At 45.6% G+C, this 17,938-nt stretch overlaps 1 protein-coding gene across 3 annotated transcripts in view; it reads right to left on the bottom strand.

The window, feature by feature from the left end:
* CRIM1 (cysteine rich transmembrane BMP regulator 1) overlaps positions 1–17,938 on the bottom strand; it is a 176,605-nt gene that overhangs the window by 91,852 nt on the left and 66,815 nt on the right. For all 3 annotated transcript variants that reach the window (XR_008558443.1, XM_054727815.1, XM_054727814.1), the window contains exons 3-4: positions 6,514–6,756; positions 5,374–5,494 (exon numbers count right to left, since the gene is read on the bottom strand). Coding sequence is in view for 2 of the 3 variants with exons in the window: in XM_054727815.1 (XP_054583790.1) it covers positions 5,374–5,494; positions 6,514–6,756 (364 nt within the window). In the remaining variant the exon portion in view is untranslated. The remainder of the gene's footprint in view (positions 1–5,373; positions 5,495–6,513; positions 6,757–17,938) is intronic.

The raw sequence follows: 17,938 nt of genomic DNA, 5'->3' as shown, positions 1-17,938 counted from the left end.
TCTTGGAATCGGGGCTCCCCTGGCGACTGGCTTTGACCAACAGAAAGCGGTGGGGGCGGTGCTGTGTGACTTCGAAGAGGTCTCTTAAGGTTTTGCTACTTCCTCTCAATTCTGCCTTCAGGTAACGAGGCCTCCAGCCATCCCAGCTGAGTTCCCAGACATGTGAGTGACATCATCTTAGACCGCCCAGCCTCAGATGAGGACCTGCCAGCTGACTATAGAAGAACCACCCAATTCACACAGTTGTGAGAAATAATAAATCATTGTTGCTTTAAGCTATTATATTTGGGGGTGGCTTGTTACACAGCAATGAGTAACTGAAGCATATGTATATCGTGTTAATATGCACTATCCTATATAATAAAGAGGTAATATGCAAATTGACCATCACTCCAACACACAAGATGGCCGCCCCCATGTGGTCAAAGATGGCCGCCACAAGATGGCCACCAGGGGAGGGCAGTTGTGGGTGACCAGGCCAGCAGGGGAGGACAGTTGGGGGGGGGGCCCAGGCCTGCAAGGGAGGGCACTTAGGGGCAATCAGGCCAGCAGAGGAGGGCAGGAGAGGGCAGTTAGGAGCAACTGGGCTGGCAGGGGAGCAGTTAGGTATCGATCACGCTGGCAGGGGAGTGATTAGGGGGTGATCAGGCTGGCAGGCAGAAGCGGTTAGGGGCAATCAGGCAGGCAGGCAGGCAGGTGAGCGGTTGGGAGCCAGCAGTCCTGGACTGAGAGAGGGATGTCCCAGACTGGAGAGGGTTCAGGCTGGGCTGAGGGACACACACCCCTCCCCCACCATGCACAAATTTCATGCACCGGGCCTCTAGTGCTGATATAAATAAGTATGTCAATGAGATCTGAATTCATATTTATTGATATATTTCCTTGACTTAAAACACACACACACACACACACACACACACACACACACACACACACAATTATCAAAAAAGCTGCAGAGAGAGCACAGGCCTTTGAATCAAAGAACCTGGGCTCAAGACTTGGGCCTGCTCTGTCCCTTGTACCAGAGAACATTTGTGATTCTGCACAAGTCACGTATTTCTCAACCCGTTTTCATGTCCATAAGTTCCTCATGGAGCCAGATGACAATAAAATGAGAATAACCAAAGTGAATGCTTTGTAAACAGCAAGGCACAGTGCACAGTTAAGCTGTCTTTGATACTACTACCTACGTGCTACTTACAGAACTTTTTGTTTTTCCTTCTCTGCAAAGTTGCCATTGGGAACCGAGTGACTCTCCTAACTGTCTGGGCTGTAAGTTTTCTTGTGCATGGAGGTGTTTGTACGCACACATACCAAAGGCCTTCCAAAGACTATAAAGTGCCATGAGCCACATGGACAGTCCCATTCCTCCTTCTTATCATCATGCAGTGCTTAGGCCCAAAGTAAGGCCCAGCACACTCCCTCCCTCTGCCACAGAGCTCCCATCACAGTCCAGTGCCAAGAGAAAAGGATGAAAAGAATTGGCAGGGGGCCTGGAAACCTAAACCAAGCGGAGGGAGGGAAGAACTAAAAATGGTTAAAAGCTAATTATATCACATAAGAATGATGTCTAAACAGGATGAAACACCGCAAAAGAGGGAAACACAGGATGAGGGGCCATCAAGAAAAAGAAGAGATGCAGCAAGGAATGAAGGCATAACCTGTGCTTAGAAAGGGCAGAGGGAGGGGGAAAACCAGAGTGGTCAGCGATAGACATGGAAGGGGATACCCACGTGTGAAAAGCACATCTAGAGGTCAGTGTCTGTCACATGTGAGGGCTCAATTCATGAATGAATGAATAACTGAGTGAATGACTGAACTGAAAACAGACAACTCTAAAATGAACAAATTGAGCGAGGACTCACCCCAAAACAGGGCAGCGAGGGGCCTGAACAGGTGATATAGTCTCCCTGGGAGTGGGAATTCCATTTGGATGGAAATGAAGGAAGGAGAGGATTATTTTTTAAGATAAGGTGGGAGCAAGCCTACAGATTCCTTTTGTAGTCTGTGGAAGGCATAATAAATCCTTACAAAAGGGTGGTTACTTTCACCTAAGATGAGTCTCTACTGCCAAACTTTGATATTTCATCTGACTTTGTCCCAACTGCACAGGGCCTTTCCATTTTGAATTCTCCACATAATCAGTTTTATCTAAGATGACTCTAAGTTCTTAACAATGCTCTTACCAATTATGCTGGTAAAGGTCAAACAACCATAACAGGATTTTACATGTTCTACAATCATCTTCTTTATATCTAAATATCATGCTTATGAGAGCAAATTTTGAATATGGTTCATACATAGGAACAAAGTTATGTCATTGTTGGTGTGTGTGTTTTTTCTCTTAAAATACTACCACTATTACTACCTACTAGGCTCTCTTCTTTCTAGTTCCATTTCCACATGATTGTTTGGGTTTTTATTCTCTTGTCAAAGTATGACTTGTCTATTGTCCTCCCTAGTAAGGAGTGAACCTACGTAATATGCTAAACTAGGTTAAGCCACAGTCTGAACATATTCTGTACTTAGCAATTATTCAGTATTTATTGCATGCACAGAGGAAAAGAAAGACACAATTTCTGACCTTAGAAACATCCTTTTGTTGGTGAGACAAGACTTAATGCATGTAACACCAAGAACAATGCAAGGAAGTATATGATGAACTGCAACCTGGGAAGGTCTATTTTGGGAGTTCCTACGGGGTGGGGCGCGCGTTGGCTGAAGCATGAAGACCTTTGTGGGTAAAGTGGGATTTAATTGGAGTCCTACAGGATGAACAATATTAGGAAAGGTGGAAGGGAGAGATAAAGGAACCCTGTGCTTTGAAAGGTGAGCTTGGTGTTTGGAATGGACGGTTTATAAAGTACTGAGAACCGGGCCATTAAGAAGGGGGGTGGGGAAAAACTGCAAGGGTTTTCAAGTCAGCCAAAGCAGGAAGGTAATTTTCCTCGTCTTCTAACATATAAGTCATTATGCCTAAGAGTGGGCGCATTTGTTCGTTCGTTTGTTCATTCATTCATTCATTCATTCATTCATTCATTCATAAATGTAGGTTGGTATACATCAAATCCTATTCCAGGTACTAGAAGCTCTAAAATATTCTCTTCCCTTGAGAATCACACAGAATGGGAAGAAAGCTGACAAAAAGAATCCATGATGTTATGTATTATTAAAGTGCTATGATAAAGAGACGCATGGGAATTAAGTTAAAAGGGAGCAGAGGAGGAACACCTAAGTCATCCGTAGGGGCTGAAGACTAAAAACACTTTGAAGAGAGGGAACTGCAATCCGGAAGGAGGAGTGAAAGCTGTCGAAGGGGGAGAGGAGTCAAGTGCAAACGCAAAAGGCAGGGAGCGTGAGAGCGCTCGGGGAGGGGCCGTGTCAGATGGAAACACAGGATGCGTGTGGAGAAGGGCGGGGGGGGGGGGGAGGTGAGCAGGGGTCACCGACTACCTAAAGCACAGGAAACTAAAGAGCTGTGAGAACGTACCCCTTCCCTGCAAATAATTTACAGTGGGGCCCTGAATGACTTCCTTCTTCATGTCCCCCATTCCTTCATCAGAGGCACCTTTCACTGACCACGCCTCAGTTCCGAATGCCAAGTCAAAAAAATCACGTCCCTACAACAATAACCATCCTAAGGTTTATGTTTACCAGACTCACAGAAGCCTGGAGAGAAAGAGGGACGGCATCTAGCTGAACCTTCCTTCCAACATCACATTTCTTCTAAGCATTCCTGGCAGGTGGCCATCCAGACAGAAAGAAACGTCTCCAGCTCCAGGGAGCTCCGTCTATCTCAGGAAGCAGCCCAATTCATTACAGCACATCATTAGCTGTGAGAAAACGTTCCTTCTTCAACTGAGATTAAAGAGGTCTTCCCAGCTTCTACCCACTCCGAGCCCCTGGCGTGCCTCCCACGCGCAGATGGTCCTACATCACCCTGATCACAGTGAGCGAGGGCTGGCCCTCCTCCTCCCTGAAGGACTTGCTCACTAACGACTGGCCCTGTTCTGATGAACTGGGTTCTCTAATACATCATGCCACTTCCCTTTTCATAAAGACCTTGAAGGGACATCTGCTACTTCCAACGATGCTCCACTCTCTTCCTTTATTGATTAGTAATACCCTATGTTTGCACGATGCTTCACCCCTTTCCAAGCATCTGCACGCAAATTCTCCTATCACAGTAGCACAAGAAGGGGCTGTGCCATTATGACGTTATCTTCACAGAAGCCTTTGTACCTGTTTTATGATACAGTGTAAAAAAAACAGGGAAGTCATGTCAAATATGTCGGAGAATTTCAGGGTCTCGGACAGGACAGAGGTGAGGCGGTGTCATGTATTTTAAGACAAGAAAGAAGAAAGAATTACCAGAACAGTCTGAAAAGTCTACTCCAGTTATGGACAAATAACGGGTACTTACCTTCACTAAGGACCAGAGATGTTCCCAGATGCATAATCACAACTATTCATGCAACAAACACAGGTGCTAAGTGCCTGGCACTGGGACTGAGGGAGACGGAGTGAAAGGAGGCAGTGTCTGGATAGTAAACGTAGAGCAGAAGTAGAGTTGAAAGGAATGAGCTGACTTAGTCTAAATGACGTCTTAGTGGCCTGGGCAAGGTCATGGCAGAGGGAGAGAGAGCATTTCAGAAGGAGAAGCAGGATATAAGGCCCCTGTTTCCAAGCAGGGTCTTCCCAAAAGCCAAGCCCAAGGGCCAGCTCTATGGTGGTGCTAGGAAGCCCCTCAGAACAGACCTGCAGCCCTTCACGCTCGGTGATGAGCCGATCCTACAGGCTAAGTGGATGTCTTGCTGCTACGACTAGAATGCCAGCCCCTCTTCCTCCCCATCAAGCCAAAGAGAGATGTGTTTGTTACTCCAGAAAGTACTGCAAAAACATAGCCTCCTCTTTGCCTCTGCAAGCAATAGGTCTGGTAGATGTGATTACAAATGTGAAGAATCCTTGGGGGGGAACTCCATGATGCAAGGTTTCATCCTATTGGTCATCATGGTCAAGCTCCTGTAAGATTCACTGCAGAGGATGGAATGACACGCCAGCTATGGATGGACACCTCACTGCCTCCCTGGCTACCTCCTGAGGGGCATGTTTGCCTGGACAGTTCCCGGCCTGCAGAAGTGCACGGCACCCCGGCAGGAAGGATCTGTGAGGATTCGTGACTGCACCTGGTTACACCTGGCTTGGATCCGAGGAACCAAGGTGCAGTAACAGTTCAGTGATTTCTCCGCAGAGCCGGGAGAAGACCGGGTTTCCCTAATTGTTGGGGAAAACAAACTGCATGCTTGAAACTGTGCCTCCCAGGACGCTCACACACAAGACAGGAGGAAGCTCGTAAACTGAGGACAGACCGACCTTGTTGGCAGCGTGCAGCAACCGTCCGCCGTGAGTCTGACTTGAGTTTCGTAGCTATCCAGGGGGCACACGGCCTGCTGAACGGAGGGGCACTCCACAGTGCTGCAGTCCACGCTGAACACTGGAAGGGGCAGACAGAGGCACCGTTTACTGTGACATGTACTGGCATTTTGACTGAGTCCCCGAATGAAACCCTGGCTCGGGACACATTTCTGCAGCGGCCTCGCTTCCCAGAAGCCTGTCCTAACACGGGCATGTTCATTCCACTCAGCGTTCGAGAACGGCAATGCGTCCCAGGTCTTCGCACAAGGAGCGCAGGGGACAAGACACTTCCGAGTTCAGATGAAGACACAGAGAGAGCAGCAAGCCAATGCTGGTTGCGTGGGTAGGTGCGCTTCTAATAAAACAGTTCAAGAGATGCACAGAGGATTGTTTTGCCTGAAGCATTTACCCAGCAGGTGAAAGCAATCTGACTAATGGTTAGAGACTTGTAAAGAGGAAATCACTATAGCCTAGACCTATTCACAGCCACGCTAGATACACTGCCAGAAGACCAAGGAAGGTAGAAATAACCTAAAGCAAGAAACAGCCGGGCCACCACAGCGGATCACACGTGGCAAAGAAGGTGAGTGAACAGCCAAAGATGACTTAGCACATGCTATCAGAGCCAACAGATGGATGCGGGGAACGGGCAAGAGAGAAGATCGGGGCTGAGCACTTCGTTATGGAACGGCTGGCATTTTGACGCACGTATGCACCTAAAAATAACTTCCTGTTTTATGTCTGATGGTTATTTTAAATGTGATTGTTAAAAGTAACAGATAAATCTGCAAATGAAGGCTCGGACCTTTTCGGGGGGCAAAGGGGAGGGGGGAATGAAGCAGCAGGTACCATGAATTTTAACCCCACCTCTCCCATCAAGCATACATTGAGGGGGAAAAAGAAGAAGAAAAGAGAAACGGACACGGTCCCTCCCTGGAGGTACTGGGGTACCAGGGAGTCATTTCTCTGCTTCTCTGAAGAGGAGGCCAGAAGTCGGGCTCCGTGAGCCCAAAGCGACAGACACGCAGTGTACCGGGGAGAACGCCCCTCTCCACGCGGGAGGAGAGACGGGGCTGCCGCGGCGAGGCGCGTGCGTACCTGGTTTGCACTCATAGAGGTCACAGCACTCTCCCGGCTTCCCCGAGGCCTTGGACACTAGGATGTTCAGGTATCCCGGCTGGCAGACTTTGCGCAGACAGCCCGCAGGGTCGCACACGCAGCGGCTGGGCAGGGGGCAGCACTTGCCGGGGGGAGCGTAGCCCTCGATCAGGACGGAGTCCTCAGGACAGCGCGGGGAGAACTGGACTTCGCAGCGGGCCTTGGAGCAGTCCGGCTTCTCTTCTAAACGGGAGAGACAGAGTTTAGCACGTGCCGGGGCGCCGCGGGGCGCTTTCCGCAGAAGCACACGCAGTGCTAATGAGCCAAAGAGGACGGGAGAGGAAGAAACCCGGTGAACACCCTCACCACCATGGAATCTCTCCCGAGATCTGCTCACGACCCCAGGATGGGAGGCTGACGTTGCCTCCGTCTCCACCCTTCCCTCTCACTTGTGTTGAACGATCAATGTCCAACGCGCTGGCCAAGATGAAGACAGGCCAAGGGAAGACGCCTACGCGGCCTGGAGAATCGGAACAGTGAACGCCGTCACTGACTAAATGAGAGATCCCTGCACTGAAAGGGAGTTTGGAGGGCTGTTCTCTGAAAAGAGTGCGCGCTTAAATAACAAAACAGACCCACACATAAATCATGGCTGCTTCAGGGGCGGGACACGGTACATGACAGTCAGCATGGCAGCGCTCAACCTCCGTGCTCTGATTGTTGAGGAGAGGAGCTTATTAAGATTCTACGATTCTGTGATGTGGAATCTCAGTAAGGAGGACGACGAGCCAAATTCCCATGTAATTTCCCCTAAATGACATCTGGTACGTTTCTGTCTCCAGCAGAGATCCAGCAAATGTCCCGCATTCTCTTTTCTCTAGTAGGAGGCACTGATCTATCGCTGACCCTCAATCTTACAAACAAAAACCGACCAAGCAAAGCCCTAGCTTCCGGAGCCACCAGTCCGTACCTCAGCTCATTCATTTACCTTTTTAGAGAAACGTACACCAGCATGAATTAGGTCCTTGAGGAAAGACTAAAACGTTCACCTCTTTGCAGATAAAGAGGCTGTAGCCCCGAGGAGAAGGGATCCGCCCGAGGTCAGTGGTAAACCTAAGGCGAGAATCCCGGTCTCCTCACTTTCAGTTCTGATGCTTCGTAGCACAGAAACAGATCTGTTTCCCAAGCCACGTGTTCCTCGGTCGTTTTCTACCTCAACTGCTGTTATCTTTCATTTTACCGTCCATCTTCCTTATCTAACTCCTTCACATCCAATCAAAACATAGTACAGGAAAGTCTTCCTCCTCATAGCTCCAGTCCATTCATTCAAAAATCCTTACTGAGCTCCCACTGTTCCAGCAGCCTGGGGTACCCCATACAGAGAAGAAACATAGATCCCTGACCACAAAAAACTTACAATGCAGTGGAGGGTGACAGAAAATAAACAATAAGCAGTATGCATAAGCAAACTATAGAGATAGTAGAGGGTGGTAAGTGCTACAGGGGAAAGAAAAGAACAGAGCAAAGGGGAATGAGGATGCACAGAAGAGGGAGCAGTGAAAACCGGGGTGGGGGGGACAGGCATCGGTGGGAAGCTGATATTTGAACAAAGACCTGAAGGAGTGAGGGCTGGGCCGTGGAGGGGGCTGGGAGAAGGGCATCCCCGTAGAGGCAGGCACACCCGTGTGTCCCAGGTCCGGCACGGGCCGGGCCAGGGAGGCAGCAGCAGGATAGATGGAGGATGCAAATATCTTCTTTTCACAGGTAACTGCTTTGAGTCGTAAAGAGGAATTCCACCCTTGGATCCCGGTCAGAATGGGCAGAACAGAGCAAAAGGCAGAGGAGGAGAAAGTGAATCTTGACTGCATGGGGACTGACGGAGATGGAGTTTGCAAACTGCACCTAGGAGACGGCGTATCTGGCTGACACAAACACATGGTCTCATAATTAACAAGAGTTCTGTGACTTCAATTGCAAATAGCTCTTCATTCCTACTCTTGTTCATGGGCCAAAATTAATTTTTTTCTCTATCACATTTTATTACATTCTAATTGTGTAAAATATTTGGTATCTATAATCACTTTTCAAACGTATGCATCAATCAAACTTGTTTTCATTAAAACCCAACACATTAGATCTTCCTATTTTGCTCTTTATGTTTCGTTAAACAGTTCCCAACATTGTCATCTATTGATGTGTGTTCTGCAGTTCGGGCCTGAAGAAATTTGTTTACTTCTTAAGAACTGCCTTTGTAATACACTGTTGCAAAAAACACCCCTTGGAAAAGACTTAAGAATGTTAAAAATGAGGGTTATATCTTGACTAAGTGCTTTTCCAACTTTTCTCAAGATGATCATACTGGCTTTCCCTTTAATTCACTAATATACTCAATTAGATTTTAAATCATCCTTGTCTTAGAATAAACCTGTTTCAAAAGATCCAGCTGGACTTAATTCCTAAAATTAAAATTTTAAAAATTTATAAGCTTAATATTAACCTGTAGCTCTCTCCTTTGTGTGTTAGCTTCATTCAGTCTTATTTTCAGAGTCACACTTTTTCAATGAGCTGTTTCACATTCTACCTCTTTCTCAGCTATCATATTGGAATTATCTGTTCTATGATGTTTTCATAAAACCCACTTGTGAAACTATCTCTACTTGGTATTTTTATTTTAAAGCAGGGAGCGATAGATTTCTTCTTTGGCTATTATTCACGTGTTCTACCTCTTTTAGAATAATCTTTTCTTACTAACATACTTTAGTCAGAAATTCTATCTGATTCATCTAGATTTTTAAATTCATTTTAGGCTTTATTGATCAAACTTTCTTATTTGTAGTTTATATGTTCAATTCTTTTAAATTTTTTAGTTTCTTCCTTCTTTGCCTTTCTAACTATTTCATTGATTTTTCTTCTGTAGTATTTTAAGATTAATGCTTAGTTTGCTTATATTTTATTTCCTTAGAAATGTGAATAATTTTAATACTTTATTCAAATACTGCTTTGGTTATATTCTGATTTTTTTATATGCATTACTCTCAATGTAACTCATTTCGAAATAATCTATAATTCAACTTTGGTTTCTTCTGTAATAAAGACTTTCTAGAAGAATGCTGTTGAATTTCTGCATCAATGAATTTTTCTTGGGGGGCTGGCTTTCCTTTTGATTTTTAATTTATAGTTATATTGTCTTATTGCCTGAGAATGTAGGCTATACAATGTTCTACTTCTGTGAGTTTTGGTGTGTTTTTTTTGGCATGTGTGGCCTATGGCCAACTTTAAAATACACAGATTATTTATAAATACAGATATTTATAAAGTTTGGATACAAACTTACAAATCTATCAAATCAAGCTTTTCTGACATTCAGATTCCCTGTATCTTACATTTTTAACCTAATTTCCAGGAAGGATCTATAAAAGTCTCCCACTATGAACCCGTAACTTCTCTTTGCGGTTCGAACATTAGGTTTTTACTTTAAATTTTCAAGACTGGGTTGTTTACTTTATGACTAGCAGGCATAAGATTCAAGTTATATAGTGACTTGGCAAATTGTAAAATAATGTTTTCAAATAATTTAGATTTCTAAGATCTATATCTTTCTTTTTATTTTGTAATTGTTAACCTTCTTAGCTTTATTCTTCTCTTCCTTCAACCCTCTAGTCACCTTTCAATAGAGTATCCAGGACCCTTACTCACCCAGCGTCTTCCCCTCCCCCAACCAGTCAGCAGCCTGTCACCTAAACCCAACCACGGTTACCACAGCATCAGGAACTGTTTTTCTGATACCTTTTTTTCTCAGTCTGTTTCTAAATAAGTCTCCCAGTACATTTCATCTCTTCCATGGAGAAATTGAGAAGAAAAACTACAGCCACACCATGTATTTTCCATCATTTAGAAGGCTTTTCTGACATTACCTCTGAAATTTTAATTTTATCCATTTGAGAAGCCTCTTCTCTCCTGACAGTTCCCCTATGATGTCTATTATAATACTTAAGTTAATTAACAAGCTTTGCAGTCTGGTTGCCCTGGCAACAACACTTTGAAACTGGAATCTTTAATAATAACCCAAAACAAAACAAAACAAAAATACCAAAAAAAACAAAACAAAAAAAAACCCAACAACAACAAAAACTGCCCTAGATATACCAAGACTAAAGTGACAGTAGCACTTGCAATAGCGGTAATTAAGGGACCATCCGCTGGTTTCATTATTTTAATATTCTTCCTATAACAGGTTAGCCCTTAAAATATTGACAGGGTCACTATTATTAGTTACAATAATACTGGAGAGATCGTACCACTCTTAGTCATTGTAACTGTTGTGCTACAGGTTGGCCAACTGTAGACCTCCAGGTCCGTATGTCAACAGGGAAAGTGTAATCATGATCTACGCAATAAATGCATTCAAGAGTATTCAGTTTAAACACAGATTTAAGTAAAACCGAAGTCAAATGAAATACTACTAGATGGGAAGAGAAAAAAGAGAAGAGAAAAATTATACTGCTAGATGCTAATTATATCTACTTCATTTTTATAGAATACCACACATTTACCACCAAGTCTTCCTCCTCTTTCAAAATCTCTAAAAACAACAGATATGCTAAACACTTATTAATGGAAAACATGCAGCAAAAAATGGGCTGATAAAATTCAGATAGGCAACCACAAAGTCAGTTGATGCTGCTGGGTACTCTGTCCTTTCCTGAAATCCATCCTAATTCATATCCCACCCCCACCCCCCCCCCCTCCTCTCTCTCACACACACACACACACACACACACACACACACACACACGCGCGCACGCAGTCAGGATCATTCTGAGATGATTGCTATTTCAACAGACCCCAATTTGATTAGACCCAATGATGTCAGAATTTGGTAGGCAGAACACAGAGTAAAGAGGGAAGGAGTCTGCGATGAGTTTTCCCCACACCTCACTCTGGTAATCTCCCTCCTTCATATTCTGGAGTCTACGAGTAGCTGGGCATCAGCCCTGGGTAGCACAGGGGCCGCTCGGTGGTCCTGGGAGATAAGTCTCCTCAGGGTATCAGCAGAGGCGCAATCAGTGACGTCCCCTCCAGTCCTTTCACTCACTCATTCAACAAGAATTTACTGAATGACCTCCACGGGCAGGAAATGAAACAGAGGCCTCGCCTTCCTGGATTTACAATTCCAGAGGAGTTAGACAATAAACAAAGAGCCACACAGCCTAATGCCAGGTGGTGATCAATGCTCCGAAGCAGAAACAGTGACTGGCAGGGTGGACTGCATTCGCCTGGTGGGTGAGGGCAGGTGTCTGAGGACATGGCACCTGAGCAGAGACCTGAACGGAAGGAGAAGGCACACAGAGGGCAGGGTGGGAATGTCCGGGTGCGGGGACATTCAGCAAGAATGAAGGCGCAAAGGCAAGAACGAGCCCTAGCCGGTTTGGTTCAGTGGACAGAGTGTCGGTCTGCGGACTGAAGGGTCCCAGGTTCGATTCCGGTCAAGGGCATGTACCTTGGTTGCAGGCACATCCCCAGTAGGGGGTGTGCAGGAGGCAGCTGGTCGATGTTTCTCTCTCATCGATGTTTCTAACTCTCTAACCCTCTCCCTTCCTCTCTGTAAAAAATCAGTAAGATATATTTTTTAAAAAAATGATCCTACTCTCCAAGTACAAAAATATACCTCATGACTATGAAGGAGAAATCTAAACGAGTATAATTCACCAGTAAAAATATGTCAACAGGAAAATATTCTGATGGGCGTTTCTTATTAAGAGTCCAATTCTCATAACATGATCAAGAAATGGAAGCAATCTCTACCAACTGGGCACCTTCTATGTGTGAGGCATCATGCCTCTACTTGCTGTCACACCCCTATGCACTCCCACGTGAACGAGATGCCATCTAGTTGGCAGAGGAGGAGGCAGGCACAGAGAAGCTAAGAAGCTTGGCCTCGGTCACAAAGCAAGGGGCAGAGGCTCCCAAGCCCACCACACTCTTCCCACGAAGCCCACCAGGCTGGACGCCAAAGGAACTTCAACGTCCCTAGTCAGCTCTCCTGGAACTGGGGTGCTTCGTCCATGGTTGGATTTTTGCTCACATACGGAACACAAAAGTGACTCCACACACCAAAAAAACAAGGTTCCAGGTCTCTGGTGTGTCCTCATCTCTCCCCGGTGGGCTGCCCTCCCGACCTCATCGGCTCCTTGGCCTCACAGCCACCCCGCAATAAAAGGAGGAACTTTCTGGCATCAAGGATTATTCAGTTCTCAAAGCTTCTATTACAAACGCCTATGCCACCCCTACATGTTAAAATTTAGAGACTGACTCCTTTAAAGTTACACTGGGAATTCTTTTCATTCACATTCCATGATTTTATCATAACCTTTTTTGGCAAGCTGCGCGGTGAAGACTTGTTCCGCACAATCATAACCCCGAGGGGAAAAAATTAGGCTTGTTGATACAGTCCCAGAAATATTTCATATTTCAGCTCGTTCAGAAACCCCAGCTGTACTTTCCCAGCCTTTTCTTTGACTCTGCTTTTAAGGATTTAACAGCGATGGAATCTACAGAGCCTTTGCTCGGTGGTTTTGCTCAAGATGCCCTACTGCATTGTTTTCAATGACCTAATAAAGTTATAGTTTGCATCCTCGTAGAACATAAATTAGCCAAATAGAAATTTAAAAATTATGTGATTTGTAAAAACTGCAACATGTGACACTTCAGTGGTTCCCAATGCTGGCCGTGCATTAGAATCGCTTATAAGACTTTGAAGAACCCCCCCCTCTCTGGATCCCACCTTAAATCAAACCAGAATACCTGGGGGAGGAGCCTGGGAGTTAATATTTGGTTCCGTCGCTCCCTGGAGATTCTCCTGTGATCAGGGCTGAGAATCACTGTGTTAGTCCTGCAAGCAACCTGGGAATCTGAACAGTGAAGTTCCCTATTGACAATAGAGCTTGGCCAAGGGCATGTTCCAACGGCAGCTGGCCAAACGCCAAGCAGCCCTCCAGCTCTCTGCCGCCACCCCCCCGAGTGCTCCATGCCGTACGCTGAGCCCCGCTGTCCCTCTAGGAATGGCCCAGGATGTTACTGAACTCGGTTGAAAATGATGCTTTAGATTCGAGCTTTGCTACCAAAGGATGGCCTCCCGACCAGCCGCATCAGCCTCCTCAGGGAGCCTGTGAGAGCTGCTGAGGCTTAGACGCCCCCGTGCCAATCTACTGCAGCAGAGCCTGCATTTTAGCAAGAGTCCCAGGTACTTCAGCTGTTGTCAAGATCGAGACAAACTGCCTCTAGCGTGGTGGCTCTCAAACAGCGGGCCATGGACCGAGCATGAGCATCTCCTGGGCACTTACTGGAAATGCACATTTTAAGACCCCGCATCAGACCTCAGAATTAGAAACTCCAGAGCCATGTCCAGCAATCTGAGCAACCCCCAGCCACACACACACACACACACACACACACACACACACACACACACACGTGATGCTCATGCGTGCTCCAGTCTGAGAACCACAGAGCTAGAATAATGATTCTCAAACCTGGCAGCATACTAGTATACGAATTCCGCCCCCGCCAGGGGAACTTTCCCAGCATTTTCTTTTACTCTGGAAAAGTGTCGGGTCTCAAATGTGCACGTAGGTATCCTACTGAATCTCAACTCACAGTTTATGAAAATTTATTAGAATTTTGAGCCAGAGACATTTTATTTCATTATCTGTTCATTCCCACCAGGAGCGCGTATTCAATTTACTCCTAAAGGGATTTGCCATTCGAATAATTACATTTCTATATTCATACACAGCAACACATTTTCAAAATGTAGCAATGTTTAAAAATCTGGCAGTAAAACAGGCCAAAGGATGGTTTGGATAAATGTACAAAGAAGTAAAGATCGACTTCAAAAAGATGATATTTTTACCTAATACACTGCAGCCTTCTCTAAATACCTGTCCCTCCCCCCCCTTTTTGTGGTTCCCCACCCTTTTTTTGGGCCATAAACACAAGCCCACAAAAAAAAAAAAAAGGAATGAAAGGTATGAGAGAATGGGGCAAGTGACTAATGAGGAAAAACTTCAATGAACGAAATGTGTATAGTCAGTTCAGCGACATCTGAAGAGGAATCTTCATCAACAGCTTGAAAATGTCATAAAGGCATAAACACTCGGAATGAGGCACTCCGCAGGGTGGTGTTCAAACGGAAGGCAACATCCATTACAGAACACAAACAAAGCCTCTAGTTTGCTGAGTGATTATGTGACTCTGGGTGGGTTCCCTCCAAATACTTCAAGGTTTCCTCCCCTGAGGAAGAGATGCTTCTCCCATTGTGTAATGACGGCACCGGTTTGAAAAAATATACCCAAACGCCAGATTTTTAAGACGCTGAGAATGAAGGGTCTGGTGTTCTTCACCTGGAGTTTGCGGATTTCCGCGACGAACATCCTCCAGCCAGAGGTGTGAGCCCGGCCGGTGGACTCAGGCCCCAGGGACTCCCAACCCCTGAGGAGGGCCAACCAATGATGTTTTAATTAAAGGAGAAGCCAGTTCTTTTCTCCTGAAACTCCAGGATTTGTGAGCACTGTGGAGTTTTAGTGGTACAGGAGAAATGCGATCTCACTGTGATTCTAAAAAACAGGGAACAGTTACACCAAGGGTACTGCCAGTAATGTTGTCAATAAACTCCTGAGTCCCTGAGGTGGTGGATGGATTTCCATCGTCTTTAGAAGGACTCCAAAGAATATGACGCACTGATCTGAGGTCTTCAGGGGTTCCTGGAAGTGACTATACTCACGCAATTAAAATGAGACACCAAGAATAAAAAGGGTGCCGAAGAGCATGGAGGAAGGACAGGCGGAGTGCCGCAGAGCGCTGTTCTGTCTGTGCTGACCACGGCAGCCACAAATGAAGAACAGCGGCTACTTCACGGCTCAACGGCAGTCCTCATGAGGGTTTGCACATCTGAGAAAAACCCATACGGGTAAAGAATTTGAAAGCAGGCTTTTGAGAGAATATTTTGGCCGCTTCGCTATTTTTTTCCTTCCTCCTTCCTTTTTAATTTGTTTTACTAAAAATAAGTTACTCCTGTGTTGCACCACTCATTTGCCACTGAACAAGGGTTTCTTTAGGCCAGTGGTCGGCAAACTCATTAGTCAACAGAGCCGCAGTTTGCTGACCACTGCTGTAAGCTACTGTTCATCTTTTATATGAGAGTCAGTGTAGTTACTAGTTGACAACAAAGGTTTCAGAGCCAGAAAGAACTATGTTCAAATCTTGGCTTTTTTACAACTAGCTGTGTGATCTTAGGCAACTTTCTTGACTTCTCTGTGTCAGTTTCCTCAAGGTTCTTAAAAGAGGTAAGTGAAAAAATATATATGGCAGGTAGCCGTGTGCCTGCCATATCTAAGCGTACAACAGATTATTCATAATCAATTATTAGAAGTCGAGGCTTTGAATCAGATCTCAGAATACTCCTATACTCATATAAATACTTATTCTACAAGATTGTTGGGGGATTAAAAAATATACATTCTTTGACATAACAATGTTATACTTATAGAATATAAAATATTACATTATAGAAGTAAAAGAATATTTCATATATTTTATATGCATATATGGGGTGGGCAAAAATAGATTTACAGTTGCAAGTATGGGAAACAGAATTTATTCTTGTAGTACTTATTAATTATTGTATTACTTTTCAATATGAACCACTGTAAACCTACCTCTGCCCACCCCTGTATGTGTGCATGTATGCATATGTAGACATAAACACACACACATAGGGGGCACTCTTAGACCCTCATGTTAGCTCACTTCTCCCTCTCAGTTCATTTTAAACACAGCATCCCAATATAACGCACAGATTCACATCATTAAATGTTTGCTATTGTTGATAAAAGTGGAGTTATGAAATTCATACATATGATATTATATCCCCGCCCCCCCCCCCCCCCCCCACCCCCACCCCCCACACACACACACGGTCATGTTAGCATGCCGAAAAGTTTTCAAGGGCTGTTTCTCTGCCAGCCTCCAGTACTTTCTTAATTCCTTTTTTTTATAAAAAGGGCTACTCTTTGAGAAAGCAGTCTTTGCTCTGCCCAGAGAGAAGGAAGTGCCTTATACAGGTCGTTTTCCCTGGAGACTCTTCCCCAGCCGTTTCTGTGTTCAAGATGTGTTGATGAGCCCGGCTTACAAAGTCATCAAATGGACTAGATGGCGTGTAACGGTAACAAGCGAATCCCCACACAGAGGCCTCCTGACATTCAGACCTAGGCAGGGAAGGTGCTCCCTGGTGAGGAAGTCCTTCTTCATCGCCAACCACCTCTCAGAACAACCCCGTTCCCTTCCCACGGCTCTTTCTCTGACCCACCCTCCTGACGGGTCCTTGGGCTCCAGCACCAACTTCCTAATCAGCCTCACCGGGGGCCAAGCCCCTGAAAGGGCCCCAGGTTTCTATGCCTTCTTTGTATTCTTTGTGTACCCACGGCGTCAACCCTAGGCCACGGCCACTGCCAAGAGGGCACCTGGAGACTACAAATATGCGAGCTGCAGCTGAGCAAAGGGATGTATTTACTTTCCACCCTGAACTACAACTTGACCTGCAGCGAAAACAAAAATACTGCAATGCTGTATTTTTTCCCAGAAATGATAATTATAGTACTCCAAACATTTTTCAAACTTCAAGCTACCAAAATGGAAAAAGCATTTCAAAAAATAATTTATTAAACAGGCACTTATATTCTTGGTAGCCCTTACATGGAAATTCTACCTTTTGTCCCCCCTTCATAGCCATTAAAGGGCTTGGCTCCTGGCTCAAATCCCTCTTCCAGGGTGAGGTGGGGTGCAGCCTGCGGAGCTGAGAGGTAGATGGCTAAATAAAGAGCCCTTCCCATTCCTCAGTCAGCACGGGTTTCAGCTCCCTTTTCCACATCAAAAACAGGGTGATTGAAGAACCCCCGTGTGTATGTGGGGTGATACAAAGGCACTTCTGGCTGAAGACACGCCTGAACCAAAAGCAGGCCTCCTCTCAGTACCACATAAACCCCAGCTCATTTGTACTCCTGTTTCTTCCCCCCATTCTCCACCTGGCCCTTTTCCTCCAGCCCAAGTTTCCCTGGATCCAGCATTCCGGACCTCCACTGTACTCTCAAGCTTTCCAAGGCTCCGTAGGTCACTGGTTCTCACCTGAGCATGCTGGAGGACTTGTCAGGCACGGAATGCTGAACCTGACACCAGAGTGGCTGACTTAATTGGTCCGCCTTGGGGCCTCCAAATGTGCACGTCTAACAACTTCACAGGTTACTGATGCGGCTGTCCCGGTATCATGCTTTGACAACTGCTGCTTTTGACCAGAGCTGTTTGAACATTTTAGTCTCTTATAAGCTCTACCATCATCTTCCCCCCGCCCACCCCCATCCCGACCCCCATA

Source organism: Eptesicus fuscus, chromosome 16, assembly GCF_027574615.1.
Source record: "Eptesicus fuscus isolate TK198812 chromosome 16, DD_ASM_mEF_20220401, whole genome shotgun sequence".
Classification (NCBI taxonomy): Eukaryota; Metazoa; Chordata; class Mammalia; order Chiroptera; family Vespertilionidae; genus Eptesicus; species Eptesicus fuscus.
The sequence above is the reverse complement of the archived record's forward strand: the minus strand, read 5'-3'. Positions and strand labels throughout refer to the sequence as shown.